We start from the raw sequence: 15102 nt of genomic DNA, 5'->3' as shown, positions 1-15102 counted from the left end.
TGATTTGGGATCAGTATTTTCTTTCAGTGGAATTGTTCCTGCTGTCCACAAGGCTTCTTCACAAAAACATCCATACGATGTGGGCATTGCTGGCTCGACAGCATTTATTACCTGTCTCTAGATATGGAGTCAGAGTCATACAGTATGGAAACATGCTGACCAGGGTTCCCAAACTAAATTAGTCCCATTTGTCTGTGTTTGGCCCATATCCCTCTAAACCTTTCCTATCCATGCACCTTCCAAATGCCTTTTAAATGTTGTAATTGTACCAGCCTCCACCCCTTCCTCTAGCAGCTCATTCCATACACGCTGTACCCTCTGTATGAAAATGGTACCCCTCAGCTCCCTTTTAAACCTTTGCTCCTCACTTTACAACTACGGTCTCTCATTTTGAGTTTCCCATCCCTGGGGAAAAGACCTTGACTATTCCTCCTATCCATGCCTTCTATGATTTTATAAATCTCTAGAAGGTCACCTCTCAGCCTTGGATGCTCCAGGGAAAACAGCCCCAGCATGTCTAGCCTCACTTGACAACTCAAAACCTGCATTCACAGTAACATCCTTATGACCCTTTTTTGAACGTTTTCTAATGTAATAACACCCATCTTGTAGCAGGGCTTGAGAAGGTGGGGGTGAGCTGGTGTCTTGAACCGCCGCAGCCCTCCTGCTGTATGTAGACCCACAATGCCATGGGGGAGGGAGTTCCACTGTTTCACTCTGTTGATTGGTGCTGCCTATCCAATCCTTATACTCAGAAATTTGTGTGATCCAGTCAGATGTTTCTGACAGGAAAACCATTTGTTCAGGAAGACCCTGAGAAATATTTGTGATGGAGGAATGTTGAAGAGGGAGAGGTGGGCCTGTGGGCCATGAGAGTGGTGTGTTGGGTTTGTAAACATTGTTCTTCTTCTGGTGAGCCCTGAGAGAGTTGGTGTTGTCTCATTGACCTGTCTCTGTCTGCAGGTTGTCTATTTTACGGCCTTATTCCCCTACCTCGTTCTGGTCATCCTCCTTGCTCATGGGGTCTCACTTCCGGGAGCTTTGAATGGCATCATTTATTATCTGAAACCTGATTGGTCCAAGCTTGGTGAAGCTCAGGTAACAGTTATGCTTTTTGCCTCCCCTCATAATTGTGTCTTTATTGTTTCTGTCGCTTCCACTTGTCCTCCTTCTGAAACCTGCAGTGTTTCCCTAATCATATTGCACTGGGCTGAAAACTTTCCTCTTGTATATCTTACTATTGGCCAGTTCCCCGTTGGTGATATTATTGGAAAGCTGCTGTGAAATGAATAGGAGCATCGCCTCTCCCTCCTGTAATGTAATGCAGTTTGTCGGAAATATAATTCGCTGTTGATGATGTTGGATTTTTTTAGGTTTCTTTAATCTGAACCCTTCAAACCCATGGATTGGCCGCCCCATGTTGCTTCCACACATTCTGCTGTTGGTTTATAGAATGTTTTATTTTACTTGATTTCTTTTGAAGGTTTGGATTGATGCAGGAACCCAGATCTTTTTCTCATATGCGATTGGATTAGGAGCACTTACAGCACTAGGCAGCTACAATCGTTTTCACAACAACTGCTACAGGTAACCTAGCAACACAGGAGATACACTTTGTTCATTACTTTTTTCTCCAAAAAAAATCCATTTTGGGTGTTTTCGCAAATGGAAGGGGATGCTGTTGAAGGACAGGACTTCCTCCCCCTGTTTCAGCAGCTTTGTTCTTGTATCTGTGATGTGTGCAACTCACAGAGTGACCTCTGGCTGTGCCCACACAGTCACCCACCCACCATCAGCACCCCAGCTGTGCCCCCAGCAAACCTGGGCATCCATCTTCTACCTCTAGTGGTGAGGCTCATGGACCCCTGCTCATGGATCTTGGGTGCACTGTGTGTGAGTGGTTGACAGCTACAGATACCTGGCCTGACGAATTGGGGTACAGGAGTGGGTGGGTGGGGAGAGGGGAGTGTTATGGGGGTGTGGGGGGTTGGGGGGGAGATGGTGCTGGCCCTGACCAGGGTGGGGACAGATGGCTGTTCCATTCTGGGAGCCAGCACTGAAAGCCACATGGAATCCAGTCCAGACTGAAAAGCTGAAGATGATGTCGTCCAGCAGAGCAAAGATGAAACCAAGGATTGGCAGAGTGCAAAGCCATTAGGGTCATTCATCTTTCCCTAACCGCTCGTCAGTGCCTCAACAGTCGCACTCCCCCACCCCCCACCCCACTCCCAAACAAAAACTGATGGGTCAGTGGTTTCTTGCAGGGGAGCTGTTGGCTTGCACAGAGTGTTGCTAACCACTTTGGGCTAAAATATGGTGGAGGGTGATGGGACCCTGGGAACCAGACCCCTGTCAATGTCCTGAGGAGGGGCCAGAAGATGGAAAGCACTCATGGGCATAGGCCCGTTTGAGGGAGGGCCACATACCTGCTTGCTGTAGCTGCCAATCACTACCATTGGTGTTTTTCACAGGGTATTCTCACTTCCCCGTAACCACAGGACTCCTTTGGAAAAATACTGGGATAAACCTGACATTAACCATCAACAGCAACCACAGAGAGGAAGGTGCACTCTGTTCCTTTTCCCTGCCACGAATTTGAGCCCTGACTGACACCAGTAGCACTGGGATCCAGAACAGTGATCCTGAGTGAGGCACCCGAACCCAGCCTGAGATAGAGTGAGCTGCACATCCTCGAGATTTATGTTCACTCATTACACACTTGCCTGCTGTTGGCACTGCGCCCAATACACCAAATGGATGGCACCTCTCTGATCAAACATGGCTGTAAATTAGCTGCAGAATCTCGCAGGATAAGGGAAGGCCATTTAGTTCAACATTGCTGTCCATGCTCATTAAGAAAGCTCTCCAATGTTTCCCATTGCCTGCAGCTCTTCCTCATGTGCCTGTGATTCTTTTCCATTCCACTATTTCTCCAGTTCCCCTTTTTGAGTGGTCCTGTTGAATCAGCTTCCTCTGCCCTCTCCTGGCAGCAAGCTCCAGATCACAAGGACTCACTGCGTCAAAATTCAGCTGTTTTATTGAGAAGAACATAAAAGTGATCGCTTGTAAGAAATCCATGAATTTTGGATCATTCCTTTGCTGGGGGGGAGTTGGGGGGTGAGTGAGTCTGGGTGTGAATCCCCATGTTGAGGTGCAGCACAATCAGGATGTGACGTTGGAAATGGTCCACGTTCTCGCTGACTCCCACAGTCAGTAGGTATGGATGGCAATGGCTGTATTTGGGAGTAGCTCAGAAACACATTGTGAATATTTCCATCCGTGACATTTGGTCAGCTCTTACACAATCAAATAGACCGAACCTGCCCCCCAACCCACCCACTCAATACAAGCCCCACCCAGGCAATAGAACCTCCCTCACTCCACTTCATCGGAAGTGTGCATCCAATCTGTGGTCCTGTTCCAGTCTTCTGGAAGATCACAAGTGACTAAATACTTGGCAGTCCCTGTCTGTGCCATTTACTGGTACACACTCATGGTCATCTTCATCTTCATCTCACTCTGAGGAAGAACCTGTCTAGGCCAAACTGAAGGCTCTCATTGTCTTTGTGACTCAGTTCTTGAGGTGCTTATCCGGTTGGATTCTGCACCTGGAGGTTAGCAGTTATGCAGCAGGAGATAACACCGCAGTTCTACAGGAGCGAAACCAACTTGCGATGCCCAGCTTGTCCCTGCATTTTCCTGGGTGTCTTCGACCAGATCCAGGGATTGATGGGGTGGCCATGATTTATAATAAGGTTCTTTAGGCTCTCTTATATTGTTCAGCATCTAATGTTCTACTTTGCCGACCTACCTATCTGCTGTATTTTATTAGCCTGTTTAAAGCTAAGATCTAGTGTTTATGCAAAACCCTGAGCTTCCAGGAACTTGATCGTCACCTGCAGGTAAGATGACCCAAGGTGATGGAGGAATCAGTGCTCTCCGCACTCACTTCCTCATCCAACCCAACCCTCCACATCCTCCAGGCCTACCTTCCTCCTCTTCCAACCCACCCACCTCACCTCAATCCAACCTCCATACCAACCCACCCTCCTCATCCAACCCAACCTCTTCTTCATCTGACAACCCACCCTCCACCTCCCGCTGGCCTACCCTCCTCCTCACCAAACTCACCCTGTCTCCTCAACCCAACCTCCTCAATCCGACACAGCCTGATCCTCATCTCAGCAGCTATACAAACGTCAGGAGAGCTTCACCTTCATCTGCCTTTCATGCCCTGACCCTAACCACGACCCTCACCCTGAGGCTGACTCTAACCATAACACTGACCCTAACCATGGCCCTGACCCTGACCCTAACCATACCCTGACTCTAACCCTGACCCTAATCATGATCCCTGACCCTAACTACGATCCTGACCCTAACCACGACCCTGACCCTAACCATGACACTGACTGTTATTCTAACCCTGACCCTAACCATGGCCCTGACCCTAACCATGGCCCTGACTCTAACCATGACCCTGACTGTAACCATGACCCTGACCCTAACTACGATCCTGACCCTGACTCTAACCCTGACCCTGACTCTAACCCTGACCCTGACTCTAACCCTGACCCTGACTCTAACGCTGACCCTAACCATGGCCCTGACCCTAACCATGACCCTGACCCTGACCCTAACCCAACTTTTCCCTTCCTTTCTCAGGATTTTGTTAATTTTGGGCTATTTCTATGATGAATTGTTGAGTAATTATTATTAATGTGTGGCCACTGAGATTCCATGTGGCTTTATCCCGAACGCTGGAGCCCAATGCAAATCCAAATCCAAATCCAAGAATCTTGAGAAGGGTTTTTTTTAAAATTTCCTGGTTGGATCATTGTTTGAAATAGTGAACTGCATTGCTTCAATCAATCTACAGTGAGAGAAAGTTTGACTGTCAATAACACAGCAACAATCCTGCATATTCCCATCCTGCGCACCCCGAACTTGTGTAATGTGCATGAATGATGATTGTCTTGTTAACCAGTTATTGCCAACTATTTTTCCACACCTCGTGACTTTATCCAGTACTTTATCTCGCCAACTCGCTTGATGGGCACTACATGCCTGTATTCGCCTTCCTTCGCTGTTCCTAAACAGCCACCATCTGCTCCTTTGGAGGTAACTGGGGGACTGATTGCTAAGGCACCGTCCCCCTGGAGGAGGGTCTGCTGTAGCTGAGGTTTTCTCTGCACCCCAGCTTCAGGGTCACTGAGGGGGAGTGGGGCTGACGGTGACTAACTGGGAGAACTAAAGCTGACTGTAGGATTTGTGCCAGTCCCTCAGCACCTTCCAATTCAACACACCTTGGAACTGGATAGTGTAGGCGTGAGAAATTGTGCCAGTTTTCGAAATGAAAAGTCTGAAACAAAAACTAGCAAATGAGCTGTTGGATTGCCATAAAAAACCTATCTGGTTCACCAATGTCCTTTAGGGAAGGAAATCCTTACCCAATCAGGGCCTATATGTGACTCCAGACCCACAGCAATGGGGCTGATTTTGAGCAGCCCCTCTGTAGTGACATAGCAAACCCATCTGATTAGACAGCACATTGGCAGTGACCCCCCAGCCTTGGCACAAACGGAGTGTGGCCACCATCACAAGCTCCTGGTAACTGCACAATGACCTTTGGAGTGGTTTGTAAATGTCTGAGGCTTTACACCATGATGCTTCCATCCTTCAGGAATGTTTGGAGCAGGACCATGGAGATGGAGCCAGTGGATGGCCTTACCCTGTGGCTCTGTTGTAGTTTCAGCAGATTCAGTGATTGTGTTCAAACGTCAGGCTAAGCCCATACTCTCGGTCACCATGCTACAGGGTGCTGTCTGGTGTGGTTACTGTCTTGTTCAATCACCTCATCAATCAGCAGGATGGAGCCACTGTTTTCTCAGACACAAGCAGCACCCTGAACACTAGAGCCAGCCGCTGTGCGGTTTATTCCTGCAGCTACAGGGGCCTGAATGGCCGGTAGATGGTGATCCAGAGGAAGCAGTATACTAGCCCTGTCCAAGTTCCACACTGAGTGCGAGAGAGCTCATGCTCTTATGTTTATCTTCCTGGATTGATAGTCTTTTTGTTTCTGATAGGGATCTGTATTGAGCTATGAAGAGGTTGGCAATTTTTTGTAACTGCCCATGTTTGGCTTTATGCTGAAGGTCAGGCTTTCTCCACTAGCTTCAGCGGGAGACTTTGGATTGTCAAGGGATATTAGCTGGAACCTGTGCTTTCAGTATAAACTTACTCCTGAATGTCCCTCCGACATAAGGCAGTCCAATCACAATCAGCAAAGACGGGAGAGTCACCTCAGGGAGAACAGCCAGTAGTCTGTATATTAGTCAGGAGGTACCTACAGCCAGCACTTTGTGTGTGTGAGAGAGCACAGAGTTACCTGTGGGCAGGTGTGTGTGTGTGTGTGTGTGTGTGTGAGAGAGAGCACGGAGTTACCTGTGGGCAGGTGTGTGTGTGAGAGAGAGCACGGAGTTACCTGTGGGCAGGTGTGTGTGTGAGAGAGCATGGAGTTACCTGTGGGCAGGTGTGTGTGTGAGAGAGAGCACGGAGTTACCTGTGGGCAGGTGTGTGTGTGTGTGTGAGAGAGCACGGAGTTACCTGTGGGCAGGTGTGTGTGTGTGAGAGAGCACGGAGTTACCTGTGGGCAGGTGTGTGTGTGAGAGAGCATGGAGTTACCTGTGGGCAGGTGTGTGTGTGAGAGAGAGCACGGAGTTACCTGTGGGCAGGTGTGTGTGTGTGTGAGAGAGAGCACGGAGTTACCTGTGGGCAGGTGTGTGTGAGTGAGAGAGCGTGGAGTTACCTGTGGGCAGGTGTGTGTGTGTGTGAGAGAGAGCACGGAGTTACCTGTGGGCAGGTGTGTGTGTGTGTGAGTGAGAGAGCGTGGAGTTACCTGTGGGCAGGTGTGTGTGTGTGTGTGTGTGAGAGAGCATGGAGTTACCTGTGGGCAGGTGTGTATGTGAGTGAGAGAGCACGGAGTTACCTGTGGGCAGGTGTGTGTGAGTGAGAGAGCACAGAGTTACCTGTGGGCAGGTGTGTGTGTGTGAGAGAGCACGGAGTTACCTGTGGGCAGGTGTGTGTGTGTGTGTGTGTGTGTGTGTGTGTGTGTGTGTGTGTGTGTGTGTGTGTGTGTGTGTGTGTGAGAGAGAGCACGGAGTTACCTGTGGGCAGGTGTGTGTGTGAGAGAGAGCACGGAGTTACCTGTGGGCAGGTGTGTGTGTGTGTGTGAGTGAGAGAGCGTGGAGTTACCTGTGGGCAGGTGTGTGTGTGTGTGTGAGAGAGAGCACGGAGTTACCTGTGGGCAGGTGTGTGTGTGTGTGAGTGAGAGAGCGTGGAGTTACCTGTGGGCAGGTGTGTGTGTGTGTGTGTGTGAGAGAGCATGGAGTTACCTGTGGGCAGGTGTGTGTGTGTGAGAGAGCATGGAGTTACCTGTGGGCAGGTGTGTGTGTGAGTGAGAGAGCACGGAGTTACCTGTGGGCAGGTATGTGTGAGTGAGAGAGCACAGAGTTACCTGTGGGCAGGTGTGTGTGTGTGAGAGAGCACGGAGTTACCTGTGGGCAGGTGTGTGTGTGTGTGTGTGTGTGTGTGTGTGTGTGTGTGTGTGTGTGTGTGTGAGAGAGAGCACGGAGTTACCTGTGGGCAGGTGTGTGTGTGAGAGAGAGCACGGAGTTACCTGTGGGCAGGTGTGTGAGTGAGAGAGCGTGGAGTTACCTGTGGGCAGGTGTGTGTGTGTGTGTGAGAGAGAGCACGGAGTTACCTGTGGGCAGGTGTGTGTGTGTGTGAGTGAGAGAGCGTGGAGTTACCTGTGGGCAGGTGTGTGTGTGTGTGTGTGTGAGAGAGCATGGAGTTACCTGTGGGCAGGTGTGTGTGTGTGAGAGAGCACGGAGTTACCTGTGGGCAGGTGTGTGTGTGAGTGAGAGAGCACGGAGTTACCTGTGGGCAGGTGTGTGTGAGTGAGAGAGCACAGAGTTACCTGTGGGCAGGTGTGTGTGTGTGAGAGAGCACGGAGTTACCTGTGGGCAGGTGTGTGTGTGTGTGAGTGAGAGAGCGTGGAGTTACCTGTGGGCAGGTGTGTGTGTGTGTGTGTGTGTGAGAGAGCACGGAGTTACCTGTGGGCAGGTGTGTGTGTGTGAGAGAGCACGGAGTTACCTGTGGGCAGGTGTGTGTGTGAGTGAGAGAGCACAGAGTTACCTGTGGGCAGGTGTGTGTGAGTGAGAGAGCACAGAGTTACCTGTGGGCAGGTGTGTGTGTGTGTGAGTGAGAGAGCGTGGAGTTACCTGTGGGCAGGTGTGTATGTGTGTGTGAGTGAGCGAGCATGGAGTTACCTGTGGGCAGGTGTGTGTGTGTGTGTGTGTGTGTGTGTGTGTGTGTGTGTGTGTGTGTGTGTGTGAGAGAGAGAGAGCACGGAGTTACCTGTGGGCAGGTGTGTGTGTGTGTGAGTGAGAGAGCATGGAGTTACCTGTGGGCAGGTGTGTGTGTGTGTGTGAGAGAGCACGGAGTTACCTGTGGGCAGGTGTGTGTGTGTGAGAGAGCACGGAGTTACCTGTGGGGCAGGTGTGTGTGTGTGAGAGAGCACGGAGTTACCTGTGGGGCAGGTGTGTGCGTGAGAGAGAGCACGGAGTTACCTGTGGGCAGGTGTGTGTGTGTGAGAGAGAGAGAGTGAGGAGTTACCTGTAGACAGGTGTGTGTGTGTGTGTGTGTGTGTGTGTGTGTGTGTGTGAGGAGTTACCTGTGGACCGGTGTGTGTTGGTGAGGAGTTACTTGTGGACAGGTATCAGTTAATGCAGAGTTGGGTGAATTTTCTCTCTTTTCCCCAGCAGTAAGTGATGTACGAATAATCAAGCTGTTACATTTCGATATTTTTCTCTGTGCTGTTGTTATTTTTTTGACTCTGTTTCTTCCCCATCAGTTTTTTGATCCCCTCAGCCATGTGGACAGTGCCAACCTCCTGCACTATTGCCCCGAGTGGTATTGGAATCTGATTGGAACATGTTGTGTGCGAGCTTCGCACTCTCAGTGGGAATTCAGAACTTTTGTGTTTATTGCTGCTGTTGGACTTGGCAGCTGATAGACTTCTTTATCAATATCACGTGATCTCTGTCTATTACTAATGTGCTCTTGTATGTATCCAATCCTTCCTGTATCCTTAACTGCTTCGTGCCTTTACATCCAAAGAGTATGTATTCCTGAGTGTCTCCACAGGCTGTTCTGCTACCACACGTCATCCGGTAACATCTTCATTTCTGATTTTTTATCTTGGGCTGTAGTCAGGTTTGGACGAACTGATTAAAGTGGGTATGTACCTCTGGGTGGTGGGGATTTCCTCCTTCTCTGGGCTAAGTATGTAAAAGAGTTTTAAATTTGGAGCTTGATTTGAACTTTGGTCATAATGGATTCCTGATGAAATGCTATAACTGGGACTGTATCTGCGTGCTTTGTTTGCAGAGATGCATATCTCCTGGCTCTGATTAACAGCACCACCAGCTTCTTCTCTGGGTTTGTTGTATTCTCTGTGCTTGGCTTTATGGCATCTGAACAAGGGATCGATATCTCCAAAGTGGCTGAGTCTGGTGAGAATGCACTCAATGAGTAGCTTTGCTTGTTGCAGAATATGGAGGAGTCGGAATTGGGAAGGGAGTTTTCATCAAGTTTCATTGTAGCTTCCAGAAGGACAGAGTTAACTGTCATCATCACATTGGGCTTGAGAACTCAGAGAGACACATGGAGAAGAGTCCAAGAAAACCAGCTGGTGATGGGCTGTGATGGCATGGGGATAATGGGATATTGGAAGTAGCCTGGGTCTGGCTTGGAGACATCAACAGAGATTCATGGAATCATACAGCACTGAAACAGACCCGTCAGTCCGAATCATCAATGCAGATCACATACCCTAAACTGATCTAGTCCCATTTGCCAGCATTTGGCCCGTATCCCCCTAAACATTTCCTATTCATGTCCCCATCCAGATGCCTTTTAAATGCTGTAACTGTACCAGCCTCCACCACTTCCTCTGGCAGCTCATTCCACACACAACCCACCCTCTGTGTGAAAAAGTTACCCCTTAGATGATATTTAAATCTTTTCCCTCTCACCTTAAAACTCTGCCCTCTAGTTTTGGATTCCCCTACCCTGGGGAAAAGACTTTGTCTATTCACCCTGTCCATGTCCCTCATGATTTTATAAACCTCTATAAGGTCACCCCTCAGCCTCCAACAGTCCAGGCAAAATAGCCCCAGTGTATTCAACCTCTCCCTATAGCTCAAACACTCCAACCCTGGCAACATCCTTGTAAATCTTTTCTGAACCCTTTCAAGTTTCACAGCACCCTTCCTGTAGCAGGGCAACCAGAATTGCACACAGTATTCCACATGATGTGACAAGCTTTATCTGAATTGTGAAGCTGTAACACTTCCTGTATTACAGATTGACTTCCCCTTTCTGCACCAGCTCCCATATATGATTGTAACCTTGGTCATTGATTGCTTCAGCTTGTCCATCTTACAGCCTCCTTCCCAACAGCCTGGAACAGAAGTGCTTCTGTGATTGAACCTCTAATCCGATTTCACAGACAGAACTCCGACTGTCTCCCGGGATATTGCGATCTTTCATCGTCCCAGCCGTAATTCCCACCGTGCCTCTCTGGAGCTTTGGTGACCCCTGCCAATGCCCCCCACCTCGCCACGTCCCCCATGTCTGATGCAGCTCTCTAACACCTGTGTTTGGAAATCTCTCGGGGTCCGGAGCTGCTCCCTCATTGCCCAGCCCTCCCCTGCTGTGGAAACAGTGTGGGTCCCATGATGTTTCAGAAACAGAAACACAGACTGCAAGAGCAGCCAGAAGCTATTGGAGCTGGCTCTACCCTTTGATAGGATCATGGCTGATCATCCATCTGTGTTCCCATTTCCTCCCTATCCCCTTCTCTCCCTTGAGCCCTGTGGACCGGATCTAACATCTTTTTGAAAACATCCAATGTTCCGGTCTCAGCTGCTGTCAGAGAGTCCGACAGGGTCCCCACTCTCTGGAGGAAAACAGTCAGAAGATCTGCCATGAAATGTGCCTATTCCCCCTCTGTTGCCTGAGAGTGCTGCCTGAAATCCATTCCAGCACTAAACATTCCAACATGCAAAACAAAAGCCACTCTCCAGGCCGTCCCCCCCCCCCCCCCCCCCCCCCCCCCCATCTCCTTAGAATCATTGAATCTGTACAGTGCAGAAAGAAGCATTCAGTCCATTAAATCTGCACCAAACATCTGAAGAGCGCTCCACCCTATCTCTGCATTTCCCAATACAAATCCATGGGCACTATGGGACAATTTAGCATGGCCAGTCCACCTAACCTGCACATCTTTGGCTGTGGGAGGAAACCGGAGGAAGCCCGCACAGACACAGGGAGAATGTGTACACTCCACACAGGGAATCGCCCGAGGCTGGAATCGAATTCAGATCTTGAGAGCTGTGGCAGAGCTAACCACTGAGCCTCTGTGCTGTCCATGGTCATTCCTACATTTTGGACAAATGGATTGAGGGTGGATGAGCAGGCATAGTTTGATGAAAAGACCTGAGTGTTTCATCGTCTCTGTCTCTCTAGGACCTGGCCTGGCTTTCATTGCGTACCCCAAAGCCGTGACCCTGATGCCAATTGCCCCTCTCTGGGCAGCTCTGTTCTTCTTCATGCTCCTGATCCTCGGCTTGGATAGTCAGGTACAGAGATTGTTCCCACTGCCTTCCTTTATTTACCCTCAGGATGGCCACACCACAGGCAAAGTTGGCATTTATTCTTCTTCCCTAGTTGCCCTTGGGGATGGCAATAAACACCAGTAACAGGTTTATAATGCGGTTGACCAATTCAAGTGAAGGCTAAAGGGTAGGGGTTGACCAGAATGCCAGCCATCACACTGAAAGCAGCCCTTCCAGAGAGGGGTGGTCTCTGGCAGCAGCTCTTGTGGGGAAGTGCATATTGGTGCCACATGAGATACCCTCTTTCCCTTCAGCACCTCACCCAGGCCGCACAGTAGCAAACTGCCCTCAATTCCCCTTCAGGACCTGCCGGTCAGTGTGGCACCTGTCCAGCAATCGTCAGGGTGGTCCCAGGAGCGGTGCTATCCAACCCCTGACTGGACATCTGAATATTCACATGGATTGCTGTTGCCCTTCTCTGCCACCTGCAGGAATTCTCTGGCCCAATGCCCCTTGATCCCACCAGCTTGATGATGTCAACATCAAGGGCATCTCAGCACCAGGAGGACTCAGTTGTTGGTTTGAAATGACCTGGCATGCTATTGCAGAGATGGCTTTAGGGGTCAGTGAAGGCCAGAGTCCTGCCAGCCTGGCCAGCCATTTCCCGAGGGGCTGAAAGGACTGGTGACGGGGGGTAGTTGCTACGAAGGGGACCCTGCTGTCTCCAACAGCCAGCCCACAACACGCTAACGGAGCTCCCAGCATGCTGCAGGGGACTCTGACCCGTTCAGTCCATGGCTAATTTGCTTTTCCTTGTGCACAGTTTGTGGGAGTCGAGGGTTTTATCACTGGAATCATGGACCTGTTCCCAATGTACGTGTCTGGGGGACTGCGGAGGGAGATCGTCGTTGCAGTTTGCTGTCTGATCTGTTTTGTCATTGACCTGTGCATGGTAACAGAAGTAAGTAAGAATGACAAATTGGGACTAACCCAAAATCACAGCAAACCCAGTGGGGGGGGGAGGTTGAAATAACCCCCTTGGGTGGGCAAGGGAATGGGAGGAGGGAAGGAGAGTCAGTAGGTCTGTGCTAAACCAATCAGATCAATACAGAGATAGTAGGAACTGCAGATGCTGGAGAATCTGAGATAACAAGATGTGGAGCTGGATGAACACAGCAGGCCAAGCGGCATCAGAGGAGCAGGAAATCTGATGTTTCGGGCCTAGACCCTTCTTCAGAAATGGGGCAGGGGAAGGGGGTTCTGAAGTAAATAGGGAGAGAGGGGGAAGCGGATAGAAGATGGATAGAGGAGAAGATAGGTGGAGAGGAGACAGACAGGTCAACGAGGCGGGAATGGAGCCAGTAAAGGTGAGTGTAGGTGGGGAGGTAGGGAGGGGATAGGTCAGTCCAGGGAGGGAGGACGGACAGGTCAACGGGGCGGGATGAGGTTAGCAGGTAGGAAATGGAGGTGGGGTTTGAGGTGGGAGGAGGGGATAGGTGAGAGGAAGAATAGGTGAGGGAAGCGGGACGAGCTAAGCTGGTTTTGGGATGCAGTAGGGGGAGGGGAGATTTTGAAGCTGGTGAAATCCACATTGATACCATTGGGCTGCAGCGTTCCCAAGCGGAATATGAGTTGCTGTTCCTGCCACCTTCAGGTGGCATCGTTGTGGCACTGCAGGAGGCCCAGGATGGACATGTCGTCCGAGGAATGGGAGGGCGAGTTGAAATGGTTCGCGACTGGGAGGTGCAGTTGTTTATTACGAACCGAGGGGAGGTGTTCTGCAAAGTGGTCCCCAAGCCTCCGCTTGGTTTCCCCAATGTAGAGGAAGCCACACCGGGTACAGTGGATGCAGTATACTACATTGGCAGATGTGCAGGTGAACATCTGCTTGATGTGGAAAGTCATCTTGGCGCCTGGGATGGGGTTGAGGGAGGAGGTGTGGGAGCAAGTGTAGCACTTCCTGTGGTTACAGGGGAAGGTGCCGGGTGTGGTGGGGTTGGAGGGCAGTGTGGAGTGAACAAGGGAGTCACAGAGAGAGTGGTCTCTCCGGAAAGCAGACAAGGGTGGGGATGGAAAAATGTCTTGGGTGGTGGGGTCGGATTGCAGATGGTGGAAGTGTCGGAGGATGATGCGTTGGATCCGGAGGTTGGTGGGGTGGTATGTGAGGACGAGGGGGATTCTCTTTGGGCGGTTATTGCGGGGACGGGGTGTGAGGGATGAGGTGTGGGAAATGCGGGAGGCACGGTCGAGAGTGTTCTTGACCACTGCAGGGGAGAAGGTGCAGTCCTTGAAAAACAAGGACATTTGTGATGTCAGGGAGTGGAATGCCATATCCTGGGAGCAGATGTGGCGGGAGGCGAAGGAATTGGGAATAGGGGATGGAATTTTTTCAGGAAGGTGGGTGGGAGGAGGTGTATTCTAGGAGGCTGCGGGAGTCGGTGGGTTTGAAGTGGATATCGGTTTCTATGTGGTTAACAGAAATGGAGACAGAGAGATCCAGGAAGGAGAGAGAGGTATTGGAGATGATCCAGGAAGGAGAGGAGAGGCATTAGAGATGATCCAGGAAGGAGAGAGAAGTATTAGAGATGGCCCAGGTGAACTTGAGGTTGGGGTGGAAGGTGTTGGTGAAATGGATGAACTGTTCGAGCTCCTCTGGGGAGCAAGAGGCGGCGCTGATACAGTCATCAATGTACCAGAAGAAGAGGTGGGGTTTGGGGCCTGTGTAGGTGCAGAAGAGGGACTGTTCCACGTAACCTACAAAGAGGCAGGCATAGCTGGGGCCCATGTGGGTGCCCATGGCCACCCCCTTAGTCTGTAGGAAGCGGGAGGAATCGAAAGAGAAGTTATTGAGGGTGAGGATGAGTTCGGCTAGGTGGATGAGGGTGTCGGTGGAGGGGGACTGGTTGGGCCTGCGGGATAGGAAGAAGCGGAGGACCTTTAGGCCATCTGCATGTGGAATACAGGTGTATAGGGACTGGACGTCCATGGTAAAGATACAGATTGATTGTCACAGACTGACCAATACAGATTGATCGATACAGATTGATCGATACAAACTGAGAGAGACACAGAGAGGGAGAAAGACCAAGACAAAGTCAGAGAGACAAAGAAAGAGAAAGATAGTGAGAGACAGAGAGAAAGTCAGGCAGTAAGGGAGATAGAGAGCGACATGTTTGATGGTACAGCAAGAGAAAGACAGCCAAGAAGAGAAAAGTGGATGATTTCAAGCTTTGCTTCTATGTAGCCTCACAGAGAGTGACATTATTCCTGCTGGAGGGTTGGGGGGTAGTGGTCACTCACTGAGGGGACAAGTGACAGGCTGCGCATTTGAGAGAGTTAAGCGTATGCTGGAAGTTAGGGATAAATCCCAACAAGCAGCTGACGACTCAAATCCCACCTTAATTTCTAATTTTGGACACAT

General features: G+C 50.3%; 1 protein-coding gene and 1 long non-coding RNA gene across 3 annotated transcripts in view; both read left to right on the top strand.

Annotated features, from left to right (window-relative positions):
• The window catches only part of LOC125460281 (sodium- and chloride-dependent creatine transporter 1-like), a 105397-nt gene that overhangs the window by 65667 nt on the left and 24628 nt on the right, over positions 1–15102 (top strand). For both annotated transcript variants that reach the window (XM_048547563.1, XM_059649678.1), the window contains exons 6-10: positions 964–1098; positions 1484–1587; positions 9451–9575; positions 11593–11705; positions 12505–12642. In XM_048547563.1, the coding sequence (XP_048403520.1) occupies positions 964–1098; positions 1484–1587; positions 9451–9575; positions 11593–11705; positions 12505–12642 (615 nt within the window). The remainder of the gene's footprint in view (positions 1–963; positions 1099–1483; positions 1588–9450; positions 9576–11592; positions 11706–12504; positions 12643–15102) is intronic.
• Positions 2026–7677, top strand: LOC132210253 (uncharacterized). The gene is made up of 3 exons (XR_009446478.1): positions 2026–6398; positions 6455–7078; positions 7311–7677. It is a non-coding gene; the product is annotated as an uncharacterized LOC132210253 (long non-coding RNA).

The sequence above is a fragment of the Stegostoma tigrinum genome, chromosome 11 (assembly GCF_030684315.1).
Source record: "Stegostoma tigrinum isolate sSteTig4 chromosome 11, sSteTig4.hap1, whole genome shotgun sequence".
In the NCBI taxonomy this organism is placed as follows: domain Eukaryota; kingdom Metazoa; phylum Chordata; class Chondrichthyes; order Orectolobiformes; family Stegostomatidae; genus Stegostoma; species Stegostoma tigrinum.
This window is presented reverse-complemented; position numbering and strand designations above follow the sequence as displayed.